The following is a 25,050-nucleotide window of genomic DNA, read 5'->3' on the forward strand; positions in this document are numbered from 1 at the left end:
AGTTTGTTGTTGATCATAAGCATAAAACAAGTTTTATAACCATATATTGTCTTTATTCATTTAAGGTTCCTTTTTCTCCCGCAGTAACAGCTGAAGCTATAAACTGCTTTTCTGCAGGAATCATCTTTAAATTTAAGCAGTGAAGCATTTGCAGATCAGCACACGTGTCTTGTACTTTTTATTTATTTGTAACTACAACCAATGAAAATGTGGGAGGTAAATGTGGGTGATGAAAAGGTTTGCTGTCCCACATAAAATGAGATGACTGGTTGTCCCCGAACTTGCTCAAACAAACTGAAACGCAAAACCACCTTAGCAGACATAATAAAAATTACATCAAGTATTTTTGTAAATACTGGCTACAAGGGCATATGCAACAACAGAATGTGTTAAAGTGTAATAATGGGAGAAAGTTTCCAGTTGCTTTGAAGTTTTATGGAAATGTGTTTTCTGCTGCAGTGGTGGAAAACATGCCCATCAGAAACAAAGTTACCTAAAACCCCGTTTCTTTCCTCATCTTTATTTCAAACCAGGCAGTAAGAGCAGAAACAGTGAGGCACATCACAATGTTTATAACTGAAACTGCACAGTGTAACAGTTTACCCTAAACTTCAGTTTTCTCCCTGCATTCCTCTAACATGTCCAGCTGACATTTCTGATCCAAACGTTTCCCTCTCAGCTGACCTTTCCTTGCACCTTCACACGACTCACCTGAAACGGCCTCACACTGGGCGACGTCTCATCTCAGGCTGGATTTTCTATATTATGAAACCAGGAGTCTAGTTCCCCACATGAAGTACAATATGCTGAAAGGTTATTATGGAATTTCTGCCCATTGATTCCAAAAACATGTCGCCTACTCCAGCTTTCAGCCTCAGTAGGAGCCTCTGAGTACTTTAGTACCTAATGTGGGCTGTATTATAAACAAGTAGCAGTGACAGTTCTTTGAAATGCTGGTTCATCTGGGAGTGTCGGCTGCAGCAGAGTCGATGTCTTGGAGCGAATTGTCGGTCGTGTCTTCCTCACCTTCGACTGCCTCTGACACCACCTGAGTGGAAGAACAAAGATAAAGCACATTTACTGCTAGTTCAGATCATCTGTTTGTGTAAAGGGCCGACAGCATGGTATAAAAGCTTCTTTTCAAAGGGTTCAGTGATTCTCTTAACCCCACTGAACATCTCACTTCATATTTTTTTTTTTTTTTTTACACCACAGCTCTCAAAGTTTTGATGACAGAGTGCAAAATCTAGAGTGACAGACTGAGGGGCAGAGAAGAAATACAACATCAAATAAAATAACCAAAACCTAATAATTAAAACTCAAACTTCCCTGGCAGCACAGGACAACCTGCAGAGAGGCTGTTACATTCCTAACCTGATGCATGTGGAAATATTATAAATGCTGCTCTTATTTTCAAACATGTCTATGACAGACTGAGTAGTCAGTCTGACATGAGTTAAGGTCTGAAATTTTGTGTTTTAAAATTTAAGTGTTAGAAAAAAGGTTTTAGTTAAGAGGATTTAATTTAGTCCAGCTGAAAGCGCATTTGTGTTGATGGAAAAAGCACAAATCTCACTGCCTCCACCGTATGCAGATAAGTTGAGCTTAGGCATGTAGTGACTGCACAAAGGCCTATTTTGTAGCAGGAGAAACCCAGCTGCAGGTAAAGCCTGTAATGAGTCTATTCCAAGGACTGTAATTGTTCTGCCTCTATATAGTTTATTCTTTAGTGAGATGGCAGCTATAATTCTTGAATATATTTGCTCTCAGGAAATGTTAGAGGGTACTACTGGAAAATTTGCTATTGGTGTTGTCCTGGACTGCTGCATCTTAGTATGTAAAGTAAATGTTATGGTCTGTGGGCCACTTTGTGAACCACAGCTTTACAGACTGAATGTGACCAGCAGAGGTCTAATGGTCCCTGCAGACCAACATGTACATGTTGTGGCAGTCTATAGCCACTTGGGGGCAGTCACAAATACGCTTGTTTATTGCATGTTTGTTTATACGAAGTTTATTTTTTGTGGTGAATGCCCCCCCCCCCCTTTTCTTAACTGAGGCAAGATTTTATGGATATATTTTTATTTTTTTAAGACTTCTGAATTTCTCTCTCTTTCTTTTGAAGAGAATACAGCTATGACACAACACATGCCAAAGAATACACCTGTAATCATGATTATTTGTTGTTTGTATCATTTGTATTTGTTCAAAGGTGTTCATAAATTAAGTCAAATCATGTCAATTAATAAAAAATCTTAGCACAAGAACAGTGTTTTTCTTCAACACTGTTCACTCATATAAAGACAATGGACATAAAACAGGTTAATTTCATAAAGGAGACTGCATCCTCAATAAAAGCTCCTAAAGGTAGGTCTGAGATAGAGAACAAATAAATAAATAAATTAATTAATTAATTAATTAATAAAATAAAATCAACCCTAACCTTTTTTGAGTTTCATTTAGCCATTCTTATATTTTGCTTTTTTTTACGTTATTGTATTTTTGCACAACTCTGTTGCTTGTGAAGCTCGCACACAAGAATTTCACTCTCATGTACTGTACCAGTGTACCTGCACATGTGACGTGACAATAAAAGTGATTTGATTTGATTTCATTCTTTTTTCCTGTGATCAACCTGAAAATGTTTTCAACAGTACAGTTTGAATTGAGTGCATCAATGTTACCTGCCACAATAAGATATTCACGACGACAAAATCCCTGATTGAGAGTTAACCTGGTTGTTCATGATGGCGTCCACATCTCTCTCTGAGAGTTCCTGCCCTGAGGTGTCAAGGTCCTGGTCTGGGTCCTCGCCAGTCAGGATGTCCATCGGGGCCTCAGCTATGGCTCTGATGGTTTGATCCTCCAGGGCCAGGGCTGTGTCAAACTGCAGAGGGGACGGAGGACCCTGCATACCGTCCCCTTCCACATCCAGGTCCTGCAAAACAGAGATGCCCAACATCTTAACACCAACATTGCTATTGGAGCCATTTTTGATGGTGTGTATTTTTTTTTTTTTTTAAGCTTGCCTTCATAGCCATTTGTTTCATTTGACTCAACCTGAGATCAATCTTAATGGATCTGTTAACAGAAGGAAGCTTATATGTCCTATTATATGCAGACAAACAGTGCCTATGTTGGTAATAACACACAAACGGCCCATTCAAAGTGAGGAAAAACCTGATTGGGCAAACCGTACCAACATTTGGGCCGTAAGGCTGCATTTAAGATGCTGCTTTACTGAATCATTGTAACCTGCTGCACATGCAACAGTCTGTCCACTTGCAGCCTCTGCCCCACTTGAGCCAGACTCCCTCTCCTTTAAAGGGTTAAAATCCAGAACATATAATTAAATATAATTAATATTTGAAATTAGTGCTGGGCGATATGGAAAAAATATTTATCACGATATGAATTATTTTATATCACGATAACGATATATATCACGATATACCACCTGACCTGTGGTGATCTGGAAAGTATGCAGTCTGTAAACAGCGAGTGGAGAGGGTGCAGTCTTTGTTTTGAGTTACTGTAAAGTATGTCGCAAATCCGGGTGCATGTAAAGCAGCACCATGTTGCAAAACCACAAGACAGTTTCTTTGCGAAAAATATCATTTTTTTATACTTTATTTTCTCTTGCATAAAGTTCAGAGTATGTATAGCGAGAAGACAACACTAATATATTTGCACAGGCTATTTAACCCTTTAAGACCTACCATAGAACCAAGTCCGCCAGAGCTTATCTTTACATTTATTTATTTTGAGTGTCTTCATAGTTTTATTTTTGAGATACACAAATTTTTATATATAAATGAAAATAAATAAATGCAAATTTGCAAAAAAACAGCATGTGCATCAAAATAAACTATTTCCAACAGTGTAATTTGACTTCTAAGCATCCCAGAAACGATACAGAAGAGCATAAAGTCAAACATGACTTTTAAAAACACCAACAGACTTTGAAGCTTAAAAAACTACATTTTCCGCGAAAGTGACGTCACTTCCGGTTTCGGAAAGGTAATGGTGGACATGCGATAGTTGCGCTGACTTATATTCCAACTAGGAAGTGTTATGAACAGCTGATCGAATCGGCAAAGCGTGTTTCTGGAATATTATGTTTTTGTTGCTGCAAGTCTGGAATATTATGTTTTTGTTGCTGGAAGTGCTTTTTATGCAATTTTTGCAAAGCTATATGTGGAAGAAAACCGTGACTTAGGACAAGCTAATGGAATAAGATGTAAGTACAACCCCTACGGTTTCATATGCAAAAAAAAAAAACATTATTGCGCTACCTTACGTGGTTACAGTTCTACAGGGATTTAAAAATAGTTAGGGAAAACGGAGTGTGCCTGCTCTGACCGGTTGTAAAGGGTTAATGATATATTTTATGTAATAATTTGTAAAAGTCGGGTTAGAAACGATAGAAACGATAGAAGACAAATGGCACGATAGACACTTTTCTATCGTCCACACGATATATATCGTCATATCGCCCAGCACTATTTGAAATGTATATTTCAGACTGAAGTAGTTCTATAAGAGTCATTAAAGTGGAAGAAATATTCCTATGTAATATTTTTACAGCATTTTTTTGGAGGGGTGATATTTTTTTGTCATTAGGGTAAAATGTGTTAGGATTTTTTAAGGATCTTCCAAGGGTTAAAACTCATAAAAATGTTTCCTACCATAAAGCAACTTACTTCTCAGCTTTAAAAAAAAAAAACAACTTTTTAAAAATTATTAAACAGATATTGTCCCATTGATAATTTGTGGGCTCGCACGGTGACACAGTGGTTAGCACTCTGTCCTGAGTTAAATTCCAATATCAGGCCAGGGAGGTGTCTGTGTGGAGTTTGCATGTTCTCCCCGTGTTTGCGTGGGTTCCCTTTGGATTCCTCCCACAGCCCAAAGACATGCAGTTAGTGGGGTGATTCTTAATTGCCCATAGATACAGACAACCATTTGCTTATGTGGTAGCCCTGCGACAGACTGGTGACCTGTCCTGGATGTACCCTGCCTCTTGCCAAAATTTTAATTTTTTAGAGTGATCACACTTGTCAATTTGCAGGTCATCAGTGACACTGTCACACAATTACGTCCGTATACGCTTGGCATTATGGTGTTACCAAACCCTGCAAGATTCCCCTGAAAGATCAGTCGGCACTCAGAGAAGAGTACAGGTGTCATCACACAGAGATGATAAAGAAAACATAACTGGGTAACTTCAGTTGTTAAAATAACTTGCTCAAATAAAAGCCTTTCGTCTGCTGCAATTTGTAACTTTCTGTAGCTTTTGTTGTTTGTACTTTTCTGCTCAGTAATGCCTTTAAAATAATTGTGAAGACCAGCAACCTCAGGAAACAGGAAACCGAAAAATACTCTACTCCAGGACACAAAGTACAAAAAACAGAGGCCATGGTCAGCCATACTACAGCAGCATGACTCGGCACACTATCCCCTGCTGTGGTGGAAACTTTACAACAGCTTGTGGAAAAATGCAGTCAGACTCATACTCAGCTTTCACAAGAGGAATTATGTGGAACGTGATATGTGTATTAAAGAGAAGAGGTTGGTAGGTGACTGTCATTTCTACGTACATCGCTGAACTCGAGAGGGAGGTTCTCTGTGGGCTGAAGCTCTGCCGCACTCAGGTACATGTCTTTGCTCATAGGGGTGAACTCCTCCTGTGGCGGAGCCTCCTGCTCGGGCTGGTACATGGGCGGAGGCAGGGTGAGGTGCAGCGGGCAGCGGGGGTCGTCTGACTGACCCATGTGCACAGTACGATCACATGGAACATCTTTTAACCCCGGACACATTTTAAAAAGGACCTGGTTGCTGTCCTGGTAGATATCTGAGCATGTGGCTGTCAAGGAAAATTAGATGATCAAAAAGAAAAAAAGAAAAGAGAGAGAATACCAAAAAACGAATTAAAGGGGAAGAGTTGCAGAGAATTAATGCCAAGCTGCACTGATGCTTTTCTGGAGGCCCTCTGTTGTCCAACACTTGCACTTATTTCTAATTGGCTTTCAAATGTCACCCATCAGCATCCAGCATCTACAGTCGGCCCATTTTCATTCTCTAACACCATTTCATTGTAAGTATATGGCAGTGAGACAACTGCCTTCAAAAATCACGGTTTGTATTCATCTGAATTTCTCAAATCTTGTGCCTGATTAAAAAAAACAAAAAAGAAATATCTTAGAAATCTTTAGAAAGCTTGATAAACATCCTTGTTGCATTAAAGTGATGCCTTCATGGTTTTGTAGAGCATGTTAATGATAAAATTCTGATGTCTGGGCTCAGCTTAAACTAAACTGGTTATTGGAAGAACACAAAATTCTTAATACTCAATAAAGGAAATATGTTATTCTCACACAGCGAGAACTAAAATGCAAGACTGAAAAACATGAAACGTTACGCTACTCAAAGTAGGTTAAGAAAGATTTTGTTCCTTCCAACTGAATTGATTAGCTCCTTTGTAATTCTGGGAAACAAATCAACAGACCACAGGAAGGTGTTTATCTAGGCTCCCGTTGAAACGAACAGCTACTACAAGCTGCTGGTCTTGATTGGGGCCAAGGGGAGGAGGGCGGAAATGAGAAACGTAACTGAAGAGTGTAGAAATCAGCAGAGAGCCAGAGCAGATCAGTCTACATCTGGCTCATTCATTCAACAGAACAGAGCCTTAAAACACACTCCATTTAAACTTAGTCAAAGCTAACACCTGTTAGCTTTGACTAACAGCTTACCTTTGTCTCATCAAACCTTTCCTGGTGCATTATGAGGAGCCGAATAAGATCAGCCTAGTGTTAATGTCCAGCACAGAAATAATACAAGCAGAAATTAAGCAAAGAGAGTCTCATTTCATGACACATCTTCAAACACAGCTCCTCTTTTCACTGTGGAGCATCTCTGCACTCAACTCTTTATCTCTGGTAATCATTCTTGAATGAAGCCACAAAGCCACTCCCAGCTGTTAAGAGAATATTACACTAGCTAGCATCACCCAATATGGCCTTTGGCATTAAATTTTGTATCTGAGTAGTTACTAGTATAACAACAATAGCAATAGCTTATTTCACCAATCATATAAAATTGTGTGTTACAATGTTTGCCCTGTTAAATTTGGCTGTGCATCATTTAACATGATCTTATATTAATGTACATTGTTCGTTTGATTAATTGTGAGTGGGAAATGTGTACAGTTGGTACAGTCCCCCTCTCCATACACTATATATTTTACATTTAAACCCACCGATTGGCAATAGAGGGCAGTCTGTTCACCGCTGTTAAACTGGTTTTGAAAAATTCATATCATACGTGATACTATGATGAGTATTCCACCCATCATCTTTCATTCAGTGATTATTTAGTCACACTATTAAAGCCATCAGAGGATACGTGAGACACAGTGTCGGGCCATAGGCAGGCAGGGATTGGTACATCGGGTTCCCTCCATGAAGGAGATGCATTTTTCACTCACTGTTCTTGTGTGTGGCTACAACAGAAATAACAAACAAACATTAGATAATGAAGTGAAACGTAATCATAGACAGTTGACGTTTTTTAATTATCCCTCTATGACACGACTGCCAGAGAATATAAGTAAAGAAAATGTACAGATTTCTTTAAACTCAGTATCAATTCAAGTTAGCACCTGAGGGCCTCCTTCTGTCACAGCCTGCCTCCTTTCCCTCAGCTGCCGATGCAGCAGGGCCTCCACCCCGTAACGGCGGCGGTATCGACGCAGTGCTTTAAGCTTCTTCAGGTTCTCCCTCTCCTTCATGGAAAGACCTTCAGGCCCTGTCAGGAGGCTGGTACCTGTCATCAACATTAAAAGGTTTGTGTCACTCAGAATTAAGAGGAGTGAGCAGTAAAAGCATAAATTTGTCCTATGATTACCTATAGCTTCATGCTCCATTTTGCGGTTGTGCAGGTATCTGCGCTTCTTCTCTTTCAGCAGGTGCTGCAGGCGTTTGAACTGATCGATATAGAGGGACTGGAGTCTGATAAGTTTTTCTCGAGTGATTAGCGCCACTTCTTCTGCAGTGTACACTCCTGCGTGTCTGCCAAAACATAGCATTGAAAATCTAACTTCCATTGAGTTTCAAAACATTAAACTACTCAGTGTCTAACAACTTAAGACTAAGATAAGTAATTTTTAAATTAACATACAACATTATGTTGTGCCATTGGATGATGTGCTCAGGTATTAAGTTATTAAGTCAGAGTGATCACTAACAGCTTGTCAATAAACACGATTCGAACCTTTGTAGGTTCGCATATTAACTACTTTTTTTTTTTTTTAATTTTGTCACTTTTTTAGCAAAAAGAAGAATGAAAAAAGCAAAAGCAAATCAAACTCTGTTAAGAATTTTTATGTTATATCAAAGACAACCAACTAATTTAATCATTATTTATATAGGGTTGGCAAATATTTGACCGGGGGGGCAGAACTTGCCCCTTACTAGGTGTGTGAAAATTGTAGAAAATTCAAAATTTTCAACAAATAACACTTCGAACCCACAAGACATTTATTCATTTCAATTCGACAGGGATGACTTATTTAATTTTACTTATAATTCAAAAACAAAGCATGAAATTGATGTGCTGCACAATAATTGTTGCCAGTTACCAACCCTTGTCAATAGTTGTGCTTTGAAGTAGGGCTGCCACGATTAGTTGACTAGTCACGATTACGTCGACTATCAAAATCGTCGACGACTGATTTAATAGTCGACGCGTCGTTTGAAGCTTTGTAAGACCACAAAAGCCGCAGGAATAAGTAGCAGGATTTAAGAGTGTAATAACGGACTGAAACAGAAGATGGCAGCACTGCATGTACAAGGATGCCAGCTGCCGTTAAACCCCGAAGAAGAAGAAGTAGCTCTATCCCAGAATTCATAGCGCAGCCCAGCTCAGTTTCCAACAATGGCGGCAGCTAGTTAGTTTTAATATTACTCTTATTATTCTTTCTGGGTCACAAAATAAACGTTTAACATATTTTCAGGCGAGAATGTAGCTGTGTAAACCTCAAATATCTGCTCAGTTTATCAAGACACCACATATTTTCAAAAGCACTCCGAAGTTTTCGGAGACGTCTGTTACCCACTAGCTCGATAGCGAGCCGGGGGCAAGGCTCACTAGAGCCTGTGAGAACACCGGACTCCGGCAAATCGTTTTCAAACCCACCGCCGTCTTTCGCTACTCAGGTTAAACGTGATATATAAGTCACTTAGATAACTTAAAAATGTTATTGTTTGGCTTTTTTTAGTATTTTATTTGTTCCTGAGTAAATCGGTTTGGCTGAGATTAAAGTTATAGTTTTTACACAGCTGAATAAACGTCAAGCAGACAACTGATTATCAGAAGTGTGAGATGCTCGAGAATATACTCCGGTGTCCTGTTATATTTTAGATAGCAAGGAGCAGACGGCTGAGTTTATTAAACTCCACCGAAACAATCTGCAAATTTCATTAAAATTTAATAAACTATCATCTTGTCTTTATTTTTAGTTAGCACATACCTGAAACACTTAAAGCTGTAAGCTAATGATAGTTATATAAGAGCAGATGCATGCTGGTGCAATAAGCTGTACGTTTTACGTCCAATGGATGCATGATCTGATTAGTCGACTAATCGCAAAAATAATCGGTGACTAGTCGACTATCAAAATAATCGTTTGTGGCAGCCCTAATTTGAAGTAAACAAAAATGAGCTTGACGCCCCAGTTTAAAAGATACCAATTCAAGGCTTTCGATCATTACAGAATGGGATGTATATCTATGCCGTGTATACTTTACTTCACTTCATATTGCCTGAAGTGAAATCTTAAACTCGTGCTTTACTTCAAGCTGCCACAACCTGTTCTTAAGCATGTCCAATACCAGAAGCCTGGGGAACATCTTTAAAATAAAAGGCTACAAAGCACTCCATATTTTCTTAAAGTGATTACACTTTTAACTCTGTAGCTCACATTCCAGTGAAACTGCTTTTTAATTCAGATAAGAGCTAAGGCTACGTCTACACTAATCCCTAATCACCATAAATTGAAAAACGCGTTTTCGTCTAAAAATGCTGCGCGTCCACACCACCGTTTTCATCCACACTGAAAACGCTACGTTCCTATAGAGATTGAAAATGTGACGTCATTGAGGGGTAAAACCGCAAAGGATTGTGGGAACCCAAGGCAAGAGGTACTAGCGCACGCAGGCTTTCAATTGAAATAAGTTACACAGCGATAAAAAGAAACAAAAAATGGCAAGAAGCTGTTGCATTGTTAATTGCAATAGCCGGTCGCATGACAGTCTCGGGAAGCCGACGGGTAAAGAGATCGGTTGTTATCGGATTACGTCGTTAAGGAGAAATTGTTCAAGCCATGTTTCCGAAGTAAAAAGAGGCGACGGATGGCCTGGATTGCAGCCATTCAAAGACCAAATATAACGTCCAGAACACTCCAGCTCACAGGTTAGTCTGCTCCAAGCATTCCCACAAAGGTCAGTGTTTTGTAGGAGTTAATACGTCATTTTTCATATTTAATTAGTGACGTAGGTTACAAGCAAGTCTGGTGCTAAACAGAAATTGTCGCGCTATGCTCCTTTGTTTATTGTGCATAAATAGTGAATTGTCCTGACACAATATTGCGTTTATTACCACGGTACATTGACAAAAACATATACTTTTATTCACAGGGTAAAACAGTTGTTTTGTATCACTAATTGTCCAGTGCGATTACAGCATACAATATTATTGTCACTGCTACATTTCTGTGATGCGTACCTGAAGTCATTTCCACTACTAATTAATTACTGTTGAGCTCAAAGGTTATATTAATAAACGGTGAATGAGTGTGTATTTATGAGGACGATTTGTGAGACTGGTAAACTTATGATACGTATGATGGTCTTTCGTTCTACACGGTGCATTTCAAGGTCCTGCACCCATCTGTCAGTAAACTGTACCTGGGCTTGTTGCAGTGACCTGAAGTTAAACTTCATGAGTGTATGCACTCACTCCAAGAACCATATAATTATAAATATGATCGTGGTGAAAGTGGGCAGCACACTAACGTCTTTTGTCTACTCTGTGTGCTCGTAAGGGTCTGACCCTTTCACTCCTTTGATTTTTTTCCTCGTATCTTTTCTTTGCCTTTTCGTCGAGTCTGTCTTTGTACGGACCGCCGTTGTTCTCCTTCGTTTTGTACAATCCTTTTTTGTGTGGCAAAGAAAAACCAAGAAGGTATTGGAACCGGAGAATGAACGTTTTGCGGTGCTTCAAATGCTTGCATTTGATGCGGTACTTGGATTGTTTTGCCTTGGGTTACCGGCATGCAATGCGCGAAAGTCACGTGGTCTGTCAATCTCTATACTGCGCATGCGTGAAAAGTAAGACAATTGAACTGCGTCATTTCCGTCTGCCATTTCTTTATTTTCCAGCTCTTTGAAAAGTCGCAGCAAAATGTTGAGGAAAGGTGTCGAGTTTTATCTGGCGCTATCTGGAGCATGTACAGACTGATATTAATCTTTAATAGGGCTGTCAAAATTGAGAGCTAACAAAACAACTGCTGCACAATGTCATCCGTCTTCTTAGTTGAACTGGTCACGTGACTGCATCATATGACTAAAATGCATCATTGTTTTCGAAATCCTCCTTTTTCGCTATCCACACTGTGACGCGCATACGGCGTTATCAAATTTATCCACTTTGGAGAGTGTTTTCAAACCAAAAACGCCGTCTCAGTGTGGACGGAAGGCCAAAACGGAGAGAAAAAGACGCATTTTCAAGCAAAAACGTGTAAGTGTGGACATGGCCTAAGCCTTCTATCTTGAACTACAGATTCTTATTCAAACTACATAACTACACAATATGGGTTGAGACGAAAATCTTAAGAGCTTACTTCAGAGGATCCTCGTGATCACTATCGACGCTGTCAGCCTCGCTGTCCGGATCTCCTCTCCACGTCTGGTCCAATACCAACGGCCCCTGCTCTTCCTCACTCAGACTGTCCTCATCTAGCAAGAGGGAGGAATTAGTGGTATTTTTATCTGACAGTTTAGGTCATGTTTAACATCACCCACACAAACGTGTGCATTCAAGAGTCCTCTGACACTCTTAACATCATTGATGCTAGTTATTTCTCTTGCTACAATTTAAATACGACTTGTTTGGTAATAGGCACTGCTAAAAATGATACAATTTCATAGATAATGTTCATTACTTTTTCTTGACATTTAGCTATGACGGAAATTAAATGACAAGGGAAAAAAATCTAATAAAGCAAAATAACTCTTTCACTGTGACCATTACAGACACACGTTTGCAAAGAGATGGATGTCCTTAGTTTGAACTTAGTGTATTCGTACAACAGGAAATGAATCAGTATTTTACAACATTTGAAGAACAACTAATGAATGAAAGCTACAAACTTTTTAATCTTTTCACAAGCGTACCAAATAACTCAACCAATAAAACTAATAAAACAACAAACAGTCTGTACAACTACGTGAGCTTAACCCACATGCACCCAAATTACTATTTCCAAGTCAAAAAGTGGCCATTACCTAGAATGCGGCTGGCTTCAGAGCGTCCTCCATCAAGGCTGTGTGACTCTGCTCGGCTGTACCCACTAAGTTGAGACAGCAGGGCCTCTGGTGACGGACCAGAAGACGCCTTTCTCATTTGAGCTCGAAGAGCCATGGCATTCCTGCGAGCGTGCTCTGCACAGAAAGTCACTCTACAGAACAGACATTCAAATTGAAATTAGGAGGCTGCGTGGTACTGATGAGTTTATTTACATTCCCCCTTCTCTTGGGATTAAGTTCCCATTAATGAGATTCACAGCAGATAATGATGAGATTTAATTTGTTCTTAACGATTGTTAATGGCTGATTTGGACGTTCCACCCACCCGTCTTTCCTCTCCGCCTTTGGTGCGGCATTGGGACACCGCTTCCCGTTCTTGGCAGAGACGTAGCTGCACTGTTTGTAAGGCGCATTCTTGTCCTCCAAGATGTGTTTGATGCAGAAGTCCAAGCCTTCAAGTCGTGGGTGAGAGCAGGGCCGCTGGGTGAAGGAGCAGGCCTGTGGCTCCTGAGGTCGGGGTGTCTGGGTCACCCGGTTCCGACTTGAGGGCAAAACGTGAATTCGTATCCTGTTCATTTCAAGTCTGCGTGTAAATTTAATAACAAAAATAAATAAATTTTTTCTGTTCACACCAAATGTTTGTATGGCTGCATGCATGAATAACTGCAAGAATTCCCATAAAAACATTTGTTTGAATGTTGGAATAATGTTGGCCTCTTTAATATATTTTTATTCAAACTACTATTTTTGGTGACCAACAGGCTGGTATTTCAGAAACTGCTGATCTAGAGATCAAAGATGGATCACACAGATCCAACTCTAGGGTTTATAGAGAACAGTATGAAAAAGAGAAAACGTCTAGTGAGCAGCAACATGTCAATAGAAAGAAATTAGAAGAGGATGGTCAGACTGCACTGAGCCGATAGGAAGGCAACAGAAACTCAGATAACCACTTATTTAATCAAGGTATGCAGAAGACCACAGCATGTCAAATCTTAAACCAGATGGGCTATAGTAGCAGAAGACTGGATGATGATACTCCTGTAAGCTAAAGCGAGCAGGAAGGTATTGGAAAAGCAATGTCTGGTCAATTTAATATAAATTGAAAGGCCAGGATCTGATGTAAACAACATGAAGCTCCATCCTATGCTGTATGACCAGTTCAGGCTGGTGGTGCCGGTTTAATGGTCGTTCTACCCACACTTTGTTAAAATCCCACAGCATACCCGATTCTGACAATGCTCAACCCTTTATGACCAGAACACTCATCTTCTGATGGCGGCTTCCAGCAGGAAAACATACCGTGTCAGAAAGGTTTAAACTGGTTTTCTGAACAATCACACTGTACTTAAATGGCCAGGATAGATACGCGTGGCTTTTCGCCTTTTGATCCCAAATATAACCAAAATAGAAAAAAAAAGTATACTGAAAATATGCACATAAGGTGTCATAGACCAAATCACTATGAGTACTTAAATCTAAATAAAGCTGTATAAAATAAAACAATGTCTTTATTTTATTGGTTTACTGACGTTTAATTGGGCGATGTCAGTTGGTCGTTATTAACTTCAGTAAAAGCTTATAAATGTTACGCATACAACCTAAAGGCAAATGTAAACGTAATAAAGAGTAATAAGGGCCGCATTAATGTAAGAGCGAACGGCTTTTTCTTTTAACTCAGATATAAATCGAGGAGACAAACTCCTCTCTGCGTTAATGGATAAACTCTAACCGGGCGCCACACCGAGCTTCAGCCCGCCTCTCCTTACTGCGTCACTTTAACAGTTAAGACGGCAGTCGCCATCTTTGATCAATCGCTGCTAACGGCAGCTAAATGCTAATTTTCCCATTTTGCAGCGAAGATAGCACGTCGGTGCCAAAACATTGCCGTATTCCTACATAACGCCAACGTGATTGTATGCCAGAATATGAACATATCGCTAATTTCTATTTGCGGCCCCCTACCTTTGTCTCGGACATCCGAGCTAGTGTGAGCTCCCGAAGAACACTGTTACGTCGATTTTCCTGCATTCCCTGTTAACTGCCACAGCCACCGCTTACGATAAGTAACCCCGCCCACCTAGAGATCCGATTAGCCAGAGCGCCGGAGTGAAGTAGCCCATTGGCCAATCCAGTTGTCATTCAAAGTGGCATCCACCCAATGTATCTACACTTTTATCATAGACCAGGGCCTCGAACTCTTTAGAACACAACTTGACCTCAAGAGGGCTACACTTGTAATACCACTGGATAATATCCCCTATCTTTTAAAAATAGAAGAAAAGAACAGTATATTTTGAAAACATTCAAATGTAAAACTTTGACACACCATGCATTTACAAAATGATGATATATCAAGTAGAGTAAGTGCAATTCCATCAGTTGCTCTACAATGCCTGTATTACCCCTCAAACATAATTTTTTTTTGCTAAATATAATGGGTAAAACTGGATCTTCTTTCAGGGCAGATCAAGCTCCTGGACCACATTTGACACCCCTGGCATAGATTAACATTAACATTATTTGTAGAGTTTGAGGTTCACCTATGAAATGCAATGTTATTGATGAGCCAAAAAGCAGCACTTTCTTAAAATATTTTTATTGACTTTGAGAATAAAGCAACCACATTATATCAAAAAAAGAACAGTGTTCACATATTTTAAACTGGAAAAAAAAATCTCAAAACTTTTTCTTTTTCAGACCTGAGTGTCACTGAAAACACCAAGACATGAAAACATGAAATTTATTGTAGCTATATGATTTTTGCATTGTTAGGTTGCATGAGTGTCGTCCGTTTTTTCTTACATATGGGTTTTAATATGAAATGTGTCCTTTTTGTGGCTTGTTCACAACAAAATGGTAATACTTAAAATGGAAGCTTTGCCCAGATTAAACAAAATGTTTCAAAAACAGTGGCAATTTCACACCAGAAAATCTATTAGTCTAACCATTATACACGTAACACTTTGTCAATTGCATTGTAGGCAAACCTACTGAGATAAATATTCAGTGCATTTACTGTTTCCCTGTTACAACCAAGAATAATAAAACCTCTGCTGCATGAGCAAGAAGCTTCTCTTTTCAAGCACATTTTCAAATATATGAAGGGGGTAAAATATACAGCTGGACGGCTGATTTGCTGTGCTACATTACTGTAAAATAAGAGCACTAATCCTAAACAATTAAAAGTTTTATGAATAGGCAATAACCTGTTTAACTTGCCAACAAAATCTGGGTATTGGCCTTCATGCTCAAGAAGTGGAGGTATATAAATAACCTGCTGGTCACATATGATTCTGTACAACCACAGAAAACATGCAAACATGTTTTTATGATGAATGATGGCATGTGGGCAGATAATAAAACAAACCAAAGTTAAATATCCACCAATTTAGTTTAGAGGAATGCACTCGAAAGACAAGTTTAACATGATTAAATCAGACCAGAGTGAAGTGACAGCTACACTAGGGTTTACACTTTTAAAACATCCCCACAATTAGATAAAAACAGATGAGCTATCAACTTTTATACTGTGTTAAAACTCTGTATACTGTGCTTAATAGGGTCTAGCAAATCTGGGAAAAAGTTTTTCCTGACATAATTTCTTGTCTTCTGAAAATTATACATTTCCATATATGATGCTTATTTCTTTGTCTTTGCATTTACCTGTGATCACCCTAAAAAATGAACTCCTGAGGAAACACAATAAGGAAAGACAAATAGTCTAGACAGATGCTCTTTTTGTTGGCATTTCCTTCATTGTGACCAAAGCGCACAGATGTTTCAACCGTTTGTGAACAGATGAATGTTCTTGCTATGAACTTAGTGTATCCATTCAAGAACCAAATATGAATATTTTACAACCATTTAAAACAATGACTGCAAGACTTAAAAACTTAAAGTGAAAAGTATAAGCTTTTCCTAATTTACATCCTTTTTTTTTTTTTTGCAAATTTGCAAATATAAAGATTCCAATGTTTGTTTTAAACATTTTTTTTTTTACATTTTTTTCATCAAATCACCAAATAGCACAGCAAATATAACATATACATAAGGGATGAAGCCATTTTTATGGCTCACAGAAAAAATAAAAATAAAAAAGGGAAAAATAAAATAAAGTAAAAAATATATCGAAAAGATGGCTTTGGAGACATGCACTCTAACTAGGCTGTACAGTCTTAAAGAAATGACCATCTGTTCCAAAAGAACAGAGGTTTAACCCTAAAAAAAGGTAGAAAAAGGGGAACTTTTTTCTTTTTTAAAATCATTTGATCAATAAATAACACCCTATAAAAACATTATAAAAAGAATCAGTAAGAAGACCAACCAGGTATGTCATGGAAATTTTTCCAAACACATTGACATCCTCTAATTCCCGTCTTCGTGTCACATATCATTTGAATTTTTCAAAAAGAAAAAACAAAACACTATCTACACTTTCCCATGATTCTTTTTGTCTCACATTTTGCAAGTCCCATTATTGCCCCACGAGTACGCCATAAAATCCTTTGTTACCCCCAGTACATTTCTCTGCTGTCACACTGAAGACTATAAAATGTTGGGTGGCTGGAAAATATCATACAACACTTTATGTAACAAGATGTCAAGTAAAATGTACATAATGTGGTTTCCTGATTAGAAACTTATTTGGGCAAAGGTGGCAGTGGGGGAGGCGGCTCCGTGGGCAGGGGAGGGGGCCTAGGGTTGTTTCCTCTGGAGCTGCTCGAGTACCGATAATCACCATACTGAGATCTGTAGTCAAACATAGACTGCTGGGACGGCTGCACGCCCTGTGCACTCAGCAGTGAGTTTAGCATCTCAAAAGTGTCCTGGTACTCATTGGACTGGGCTCCGCCAGCTGAACTGTGACCATTAGTGTCAGTTTTGTCGCTTTTGGAATGCGAATAGCTTCCTTGGTGGTGGGGGAGGCCCAGAGATGGAAGAATGTCAGAACCGTGCCCCAAAATTTGTCCGGAGGAGGAAGACAGGGGAGGTAACTGGTAGGGATTCCTAGACTTGCTCACTTTGGAGGGTGGGTGAGATCCTGCTGAAGGATCTTGGGAGTGTGTCCTCTTGCGTGAGGCAGACGAGGATGAGGACGAGGATGAGGAGCTTGTTCTAGAGGAGTCACTTGGTACTTTTTTGCTGCTTCCCAGCGTGCCGCTGGAACTAGATGAATGTTTGTGTGAAGAAGAAAGTGAGGCACTACTGGAAGAGGAATGGTGGTGGTGAGAGTGATGATAATGGTGGTGGTGGTTAGAACGCTCCCTGTGCTTGTCCCTGCTTTTGCCATCCTCTCCTGAAGTCCCCCTTTGCTTGTCAGGCACTCGGATTTTGACTTTGATGTCTGGATCCTGGCCTCGACCACTGCTGCTGTGTCCACTGCTTCCTCCTGATCCTCCAGCAACTGGGAAGCGCATTTTTAGAGAGTCATGCCTCTCCTTCTCCAAGGGGATTTTAAGAATAATGGGTGATGGGTTGGACATGTCAGAGGAAGCACTGGGTGGATGATGGTGATGCTGCTGCTTCTCCTTCCTCTGTTGCTGGCCAATGAGGGCCTGAGCTGCATTGGCATAATCTCTCTTTACGCTGGCCTCCATGTTCTCCAACTTTCTCTTTTGGGCAGCCAGGACGTCAGCATTCTTGGCACGGTACTCACTCAGCGACACCTTAGCTGGGGCGTGGACCTCATGGTTAGGCTGCTGCTGTGGTTGCTGTGACTGCTGCTCAGATCCACCTTGACCTTTACCACTCCAAGTCTGAGCACTGCCAGAAGCATTTGTGTCCTTGTCGCCCACTGATGAGGAAGAGGAGGCAGAAGGTGGAGCAGAGAGGCTCATCAGGCCTGCCACAGTACTCTCTGATGAAGCCATGGAAATCATGCTGATCATGGTGTCCCTCTGGTCACCCTCCTCCTGGACTTTTGGCTTGGCTTTTGGTGTCTGTCCGCCAGCCTGGAAGAAGAAAAAAGTAAGTCAATGTCCACACTGAATCGGGAATTTTTAATAACAAAAAGGAGCAGCTAAATTTGTGTTGTACCTTCCAGTTGCGAATTCGCTTCAGTCGGCTGGGTGTTTTCTCCAGGATTTGCAGGAACTCGTGTGTAAGTTCTGGAAGAGGGAAAAAAAAAGAGAGTCAAATCAGCCCTTTTATTATCTATACATTTTTTTCTTAAAGAGCATTTATTGCACATACCGTCCAGCAGCTCAAGGGTAACTGTAGGGTCGACATACTCCCACCAGTGTTTGCCATCTGTAGACACGGGGATCTCCCAGTTGGACCATTTGCAGGCGAGGTGGATGCACACACAGGCTACAACAGGCGGACTATACTGCAGGCAGAACGTTGTCAAGTGCAGGCTATATGGCATGATACGTCCAAGAAAAAAGCAAACAGGGAAAGAGAAAACAGAAAATCAGCGTATTGAGCTTTAACAAACCACACACAAACTTTGGTGAAAACCTAGCATTCACATAAGAAAGACACAACCTTGTGTGCGTGTGTGTGCGCGTGTGTGAGAGAGACAGAGAGAGAGAACTATGGGTGAACTCTGAGCATACCTGTTGGTGGCCATAAAGTATGATGTTTGGGCCAAATCCTTGCTTGCTGGAACAACAGCAGAACAAAGAGAGAAAAAATTTATAGACACAGCAAAAACTTGAAGATAAAATTGAGCAAAACCAAAAAAATGATGCTCACCCCTGACAAGCTGAGTGCATTTGACAACATGTGTATGAGGATGATCGATGGTGATTTCAAAAGCTGTAATAGAAAGAGAAGAAAATGTAGGTAGACATTAATAAAAGAAATGCAAAATCAATTTATACTTATAATCCATATGGAATACAAATCCACTTCCCACTGGCAAAGATAACATTAACAAAGCCGCTGAAAACCAGAAAATTAGCATCGTGTTAAAAATCAAGTGGTGGGGAGTCACAGTTGAGTGGAGTGTCACTTTTCATGGGAAAACATCCTGGACAACATGAAAATGTCAACACCTGAATATGAAAAAAAAAATTAATGGCATGTAAGAAGGGGAAAAAAGTTGTTTTGAGGCTCCCTCTTTAAATGTCTTAAAAATACACAGGTGAAAAAGGTAAAATGTCAAAAGTTAGGGCTGATAAAAATGAAAAAGCTGAAACAGGAAATGTAAAAGTGGTGCTTCAGTTGTGAAGCATAAATATCACTTCCAGTGCTGCTTACTGCAAACTGTGAATTGAAATAAAACATGTTAACTATTCTTGTTCTCTGGGGGGGGGAATTCAAGGGACCCAGTTCTTCCTTCCAAACTTACCCAAGGTCTGGAGAATTATGCTCTCAAGAATGACCAGGTCTTGGGCTTGTTGCAGGTAGGCCTGAGGTTGAGAGGACAGGCACGTTACTCACTGGGAGGCCGCCAATTGTTGAAAAACAAGAGCAACTGTACACGTTATGTGGCTGAGAATTTCTGATCATTTGTCTGAAAGGCTTTCTGGCATACATGTTTGTTGAAGAAGCCTCAGATATAAGTGATGAAAAGTGAAAGCTACATAGCAAGTACAGATGCTCGAGTTTTACAACTGCTAGACATCACATTGCCTGCATGACTCAAAACCTACACAGGCTAAGGTGTATTTTGCCTTTTACTCTCTCAACCCATGTAATCAAGCAGCCTTAACAGCTCAGAACAAATACGTGACAGAGTAAATGTTCTCAGATTACATGCAAGACGATTGCCATTTGCCTTACTGTAAGAATTTTTTTTTCTGCTTCAAAAAAAACCTCCCTCGGACAATTGCAGTACAATACTTACATCACTGCGAACATCTGGTGGAGTCTCCTGAGGACTGAGGCAGGCATGGGCCACCTTGATGACATGCTCCAGCTTTCGAGGCTGCTCCTCTACCTTTGCTGCCAGGAACAGAGCAGCGGGTGCGATGACCTGGAACGGGGCAGTGGAGATTTAAAAAGTTGATTCACATTAAGTACAACCATTTCCATGATTCAAGTAAGAAAAGCACTACTTACATTTCTGTGAAATCTGGTGAAGGACTGGATCATGTAGAAGCGATGCATGTACACAATGGCTGTATTAATTGTAAGTTGAGAGCTGATACATGGCAATTAAGGAAAAAGGTAAACAGTGGGAGCAAATTACATAACATCTGTAATGACTGCATACTTTGAAAATGGTCTGGAATCGTCAGTATACGTGTGAAATAAAATAATTATAAAATAGTTATAAGGATAACTATAGGTTTAATACTGCTAATTAGGTATAAAATATAATGTAGATAAGCCTGTTATGGTATCAGCCACAGAATAACAAAGTTAAACAACACTTTAGCCACAGGCTAGCTGGGATAAGACTCTTGATAACACACAAAGCGATGTTTTCTAAAAGTAACACATCTAAAACACTTTTTCTGAAACATTCTACATTACTATATGTCTAAAGGTGGCCCACTGTCCTTCTAATTTGCGTTTATTCGTTGATATTTACCGGTGGTGAAGCTAACGCTAACATGCTAACGTCCTGGAGGCCGCCGACTACACAGGCCTCTGCGGCCCAAGGGTTAGCCCACTACGCCGCTATCGCGCAACGCTTGTAAGCTCACGTACACCTCGTAAAACCAAATTCCAAAGCGTTAAGCAGATGTGGAAGACAAAAACAAACGTAAAACCGTCGAACAAAAGACAACAACAAACTAACAAACACCAGCCACACTCCTTCTCCGAGCCGGCTCGGGAGAGAAGCTAAAGTTAGAGAGCTAACAAGAGCTCACGACAAAAGGATACACATTGAGCCGCTGTCCCATGTCCTGGAGCAGGTTCGCCGCCTGTTGTCTGTATGAGAGCTCCTTGTCGGGATCAAGTCCAGCTCGCCGAGATGGGCTGTTGTCGATCTGCTGCCGGGTGAAGTACCATTTGTTGCTACTGCTTGCGGGGAGAGACCGAAACGAAGCCGCCATCACTGAGAAGGACGAGAGTTTAAAATTTCTGCGCGTCACAGGAACACACGTCACGCCGGGCGCCGACGTCAGCGAGCTACGGTACAGCAGAGGTCTCCAAAGCGCAGAGGGGTCTCAAAACTTAACTTAAAGTTCTTAAAGTCTCATACAATAACGATCTCTCTTGTTATTACACTGTAATAGTCAAAAGCGAAACCTCCGGTAAGCTAGCTACAGCCTCTGTGCTCCATACACCGCACAGCCCCAGAGGTGAATCTCCTTGTCCTGCATCAGTACACACCCACTTTTCTTCCAAGGTACTGACTAAAAGTGCGCATACCTTTACTCATGGTACTACCTTACCACAAGCCCCTTCCCAAACCCCGCCCCCTAGCTGTAAACGTCAAGTAGGAATGGAATCTAATAACAATGTGAAACACAGTCTAAATCAAAATTTTAAAAGTGCTGCATTAATAAACTTGCTATTATCACTGATTTCACAAAACGAGTGCATTAGGCACCTAGGCCCGCCCCCATGGGTGAGAAGTTTAAGCCCACCATCTGGCACATAAGAGGAGAAGACAAGTTGCAACAAATAGCTGAAGTAGGAAGTCTAATATTAAAGTTCTCAGTAAGAATCTTCAACTGAAACTTTAAAGTCAGAGATCCCCCACCAACCCCAACCTAACAGTCCGAGATTGGCAGTGTACATAAGGGTAGTAAAACTGTAAAACCTTTAATCTGTACAGTACAGCATTGACTAGGCTCTATCCTTCAGTGTGTTGCAACTATATTATCTATGCCTTGCTAAGCAGTAAAAGAATCAGGTTTATCCTTGATTTTCAGACTTTAATAAAATGTAAAATGCCCAACTCTGGAGTCACGTTACTCCCAGTTTTGACATTTGACTTCCAAGCCATATGGGACACAGCAAGTCCTTTACTGCATTTGAACTTGCTTAACATACAAGACCAGTGCATTGGTGGGCTTGATGTCTCGATGCATGGTTGGTCATCCAAGCATGCATCAAGGTAATGCCAAAAAGTTGATTCTGAAAATACATCCTGATGAACAGAATGAACTTACTGAGATTTCCCTACCTGCATAATTGCGCATACATTAAGACAATTTAACTAACTCTGGCAAGGACTCCCTAAAGCTCCCACTCAAATTGATCCCCAAGTTTTGAAACATCTGTCCTGACCAGAGTGTGCTATACTGGCAAAGTTCTCTATTATCAAACTTATAATTGTAATTGAACTCAAATCTACAGACACACAATCCCAGTTTCTCCTGGAAGACTCCACACAGCACATCATTTCACCCCAGTACAGGAGAATTTTAAGGCCAATACTGCAGGACATGTGGCAACAAAATCCTTAAGGCCCAGTCAAGCAGGCCTGGAGAACAATAAAACACCCTCTGCCGATTACCAGTTGTTAGGGATAAATGTGTATTCCCCAGCACGTACTATTTTAGTTGGAGGCCACAAGGAGGGGAGTGCATGGGGGGGGGGCTTTACTTGCTTTTGAAAACACGCTAACGCTGGCCAATAAATGTTGGCCAGTTATATGATTAGCCACGCTAAACTCGTCCCGACAGCCATGCTGTCCCAGATTTCTTTTTTCTGGGATTTTCCCTTCAGCACTAAAGACTTCTGCAGTACAAAAATCTGTGTATATGAGATGATGCTGTAGGAGGAATAACAATCTAGTTAATCACCTGACTTGATTAACACTTGATATGATCAAGGCAAATGAGGCAAAAGAGGTTGATCATCTTCCTTGATTAATATGATTAACTACCCTTTAATGGATGATGAGTGAAACTTCTCCTGAATAGGTGCTCAAAAGCTAAACGATACCATATCAGTCCTCCTCAATTTAATCAAAGTTTGCACAACAAAGCAATGATTGTGCTGAGCGATCGATGTTTCAGGAACTGGGTAACCCCTTCTGAGATGAGAGCACCAGTCATGTTCAGCATGACACAAAGGACGTCGTGGGCAATGGCGGACCTAGCCTGATTGGCGCCCTGGGCGAACACTCCCTCTGCCCCCCCCCCCCCCCCCCCCCCCCCACACACACACACACACACAAAACATATTAAGGATTGTACATTAACATAAAACTGTTGTTGGAACCATACTGAATTTCACCAGAGAAACATACACACAGACACACACACATATATGAAGAGAGAGAGAGAGAAAGTATGCATAGTATGCAAACGTTTACCAAAAATGCCATTCTAATTCGTCATACAATGAGAATAGGACAAATCAACTATTGACAATGACTAATTAATATTGTGCTAAACACAGTCCAAAAGATTTAGTAAGCTACATCAGTGTCTACTTTTTAATATCATAGCCAAGTGACACTTCACTATCCCTACTAATTGATGTTATCTTGTTGTATCTCTGTTGTGGTCAGTGCTATCTTCTATGCTGTTGCATGCTGGGGCAGCAGGTTGAGGGTCACAGATGCCAACAGACTAAATAAACTATTACACAAGGCCAGTAATGTTGTGGGGATGGAGCTGGACTCCGTTAGGGTGGTGTCTGAGAGGCAGATGTTGTCCAAGATAAAGACAGTGTTGTATAATACCTCCCACCCACTCCATGACATGCTGGCTAGTCACAGGAGCACGTTCAGTGAGAGACTGAGATTACCAAAAAGCACCACTGACCGACAGGAAATCATTCCTGCCTGTGGCCATCTCCCTGTACAACTCCTCCATCTAACACACTGTAAACCCTGCAATAGTTACACCCTTTTTACACGCGCTCTTTTCTACTCTGGAATATTCTTGTCAATTTTCTTGATATTTATTTATAATCACCTCTGTTAATCCTTGATATTTAGAACTGAGTGATCTGTATATATTAGTGCTATTTCTTAAATGTGTAAAATCTGTAACATAATGTATTGTTTGGAGTTTAGTCTGTTACTGTTACTATTTTTACCATTTCTTCTTGGAGCAACTGTAACCCACATAATTTCCTTAGGGATTAATAAAGTATTCTGAATATGATACTGATTGTTTCAGGATACATGACCTGCCATTATCCAATGACACATCTGCTTTCCGGTATCTTTTGCTCATTTCTCCTCCTCTTCTTTTCTCTTTTTTCTAAACTGAGCACCTGATGGCTTTGAACTTTTCTTGCCCATCTTCCATTGGTTTTAATTTTGCACTCCAGTATGAACACCCATCCCCCAACCCGAGGTTCACCACAACATAACCTAATAGACCTACGCCACAGATTGGCGGTGTATTTCTGTTAACCTAACCCTACCTCGGTTAGGTTAACAAGACCCGGTGGATTCTTATAAGATTATCATTAGTATCCATAATTACAGGGTTATTGTAATAACCTTGTAATGCCATGGTAATGTTGAAATATTGTAAATGTGTGTGTTTTTTTATGACAAACAAGCCATCTTGTTAGATGGCTACAGGAGTTTTGGTTAGAGCATGTGTATTATTTTTAACTGAAAGAATGATAAAAATCTAATAAGCAAGATTTC

The 25,050-nt window shown here is 40.3% G+C and overlaps 2 protein-coding genes and 1 non-coding gene across 6 annotated transcripts; all 3 read right to left on the reverse strand.

Moving 5' to 3' along the window:
• Positions 1-18: 18 nt before the first annotated feature.
• kansl2 (KAT8 regulatory NSL complex subunit 2) lies at positions 19-14,653 on the reverse strand. 2 transcript variants are annotated; one of them, XM_063464812.2, is made up of 10 exons: positions 14,550-14,653; positions 12,910-13,167; positions 12,564-12,736; positions 11,900-12,014; positions 7,906-8,069; positions 7,661-7,824; positions 7,405-7,501; positions 5,601-5,854; positions 2,685-2,938; positions 19-1,048 (listed from the first exon to the last, which is right to left on the reverse strand). In XM_063464812.2, exons 2-9 carry the CDS (start codon positions 13,158-13,160, stop codon positions 2,702-2,704), a joined length of 1,455 nt encoding a protein of 484 aa, XP_063320882.1. In that variant the 5' UTR covers positions 13,161-13,167; positions 14,550-14,653; the 3' UTR covers positions 19-1,048; positions 2,685-2,701. The 2 variants fall into 2 exon arrangements, with proteins under 2 accessions (XP_063320882.1, XP_063320881.1); XM_063464811.1 differs by having other exon boundaries at positions 23-1,048; positions 2,735-2,938.
• On the reverse strand, positions 6,447-6,582 carry LOC134619629 (small nucleolar RNA SNORA2/SNORA34 family). Its single transcript, XR_010092033.1, has one exon. It is a non-coding gene; the product is annotated as a small nucleolar RNA SNORA2/SNORA34 family (small nucleolar RNA).
• A 542-nt stretch (positions 14,654-15,195) lies between the features above and the next one.
• ccnt1 (cyclin T1) lies at positions 15,196-21,563 on the reverse strand. Of its 3 annotated transcripts, none has more exons than XM_063464625.1 (9): positions 21,366-21,563; positions 20,595-20,676; positions 20,380-20,508; positions 19,882-19,942; positions 19,284-19,346; positions 19,145-19,190; positions 18,780-18,943; positions 18,624-18,694; positions 15,196-18,538 (listed from the first exon to the last, which is right to left on the reverse strand). In XM_063464625.1, exons 1-9 carry the CDS (start codon positions 21,536-21,538, stop codon positions 17,228-17,230), a joined length of 2,100 nt encoding a protein of 699 aa, XP_063320695.1. In that variant the 5' UTR covers positions 21,539-21,563; the 3' UTR covers positions 15,196-17,227. The 3 variants fall into 3 exon arrangements, with proteins under 3 accessions (XP_063320695.1, XP_063320694.1, XP_063320693.1); XM_063464624.1 differs by having other exon boundaries at positions 19,145-19,199; XM_063464623.1 differs by having other exon boundaries at positions 19,145-19,346.
• Positions 21,564-25,050: the final 3,487 nt, after the last annotated feature.

The sequence above is a fragment of the Pelmatolapia mariae genome, linkage group LG20 (assembly GCF_036321145.2).
Source record: "Pelmatolapia mariae isolate MD_Pm_ZW linkage group LG20, Pm_UMD_F_2, whole genome shotgun sequence".
Classification (NCBI taxonomy): domain Eukaryota; kingdom Metazoa; phylum Chordata; class Actinopteri; order Cichliformes; family Cichlidae; genus Pelmatolapia; species Pelmatolapia mariae.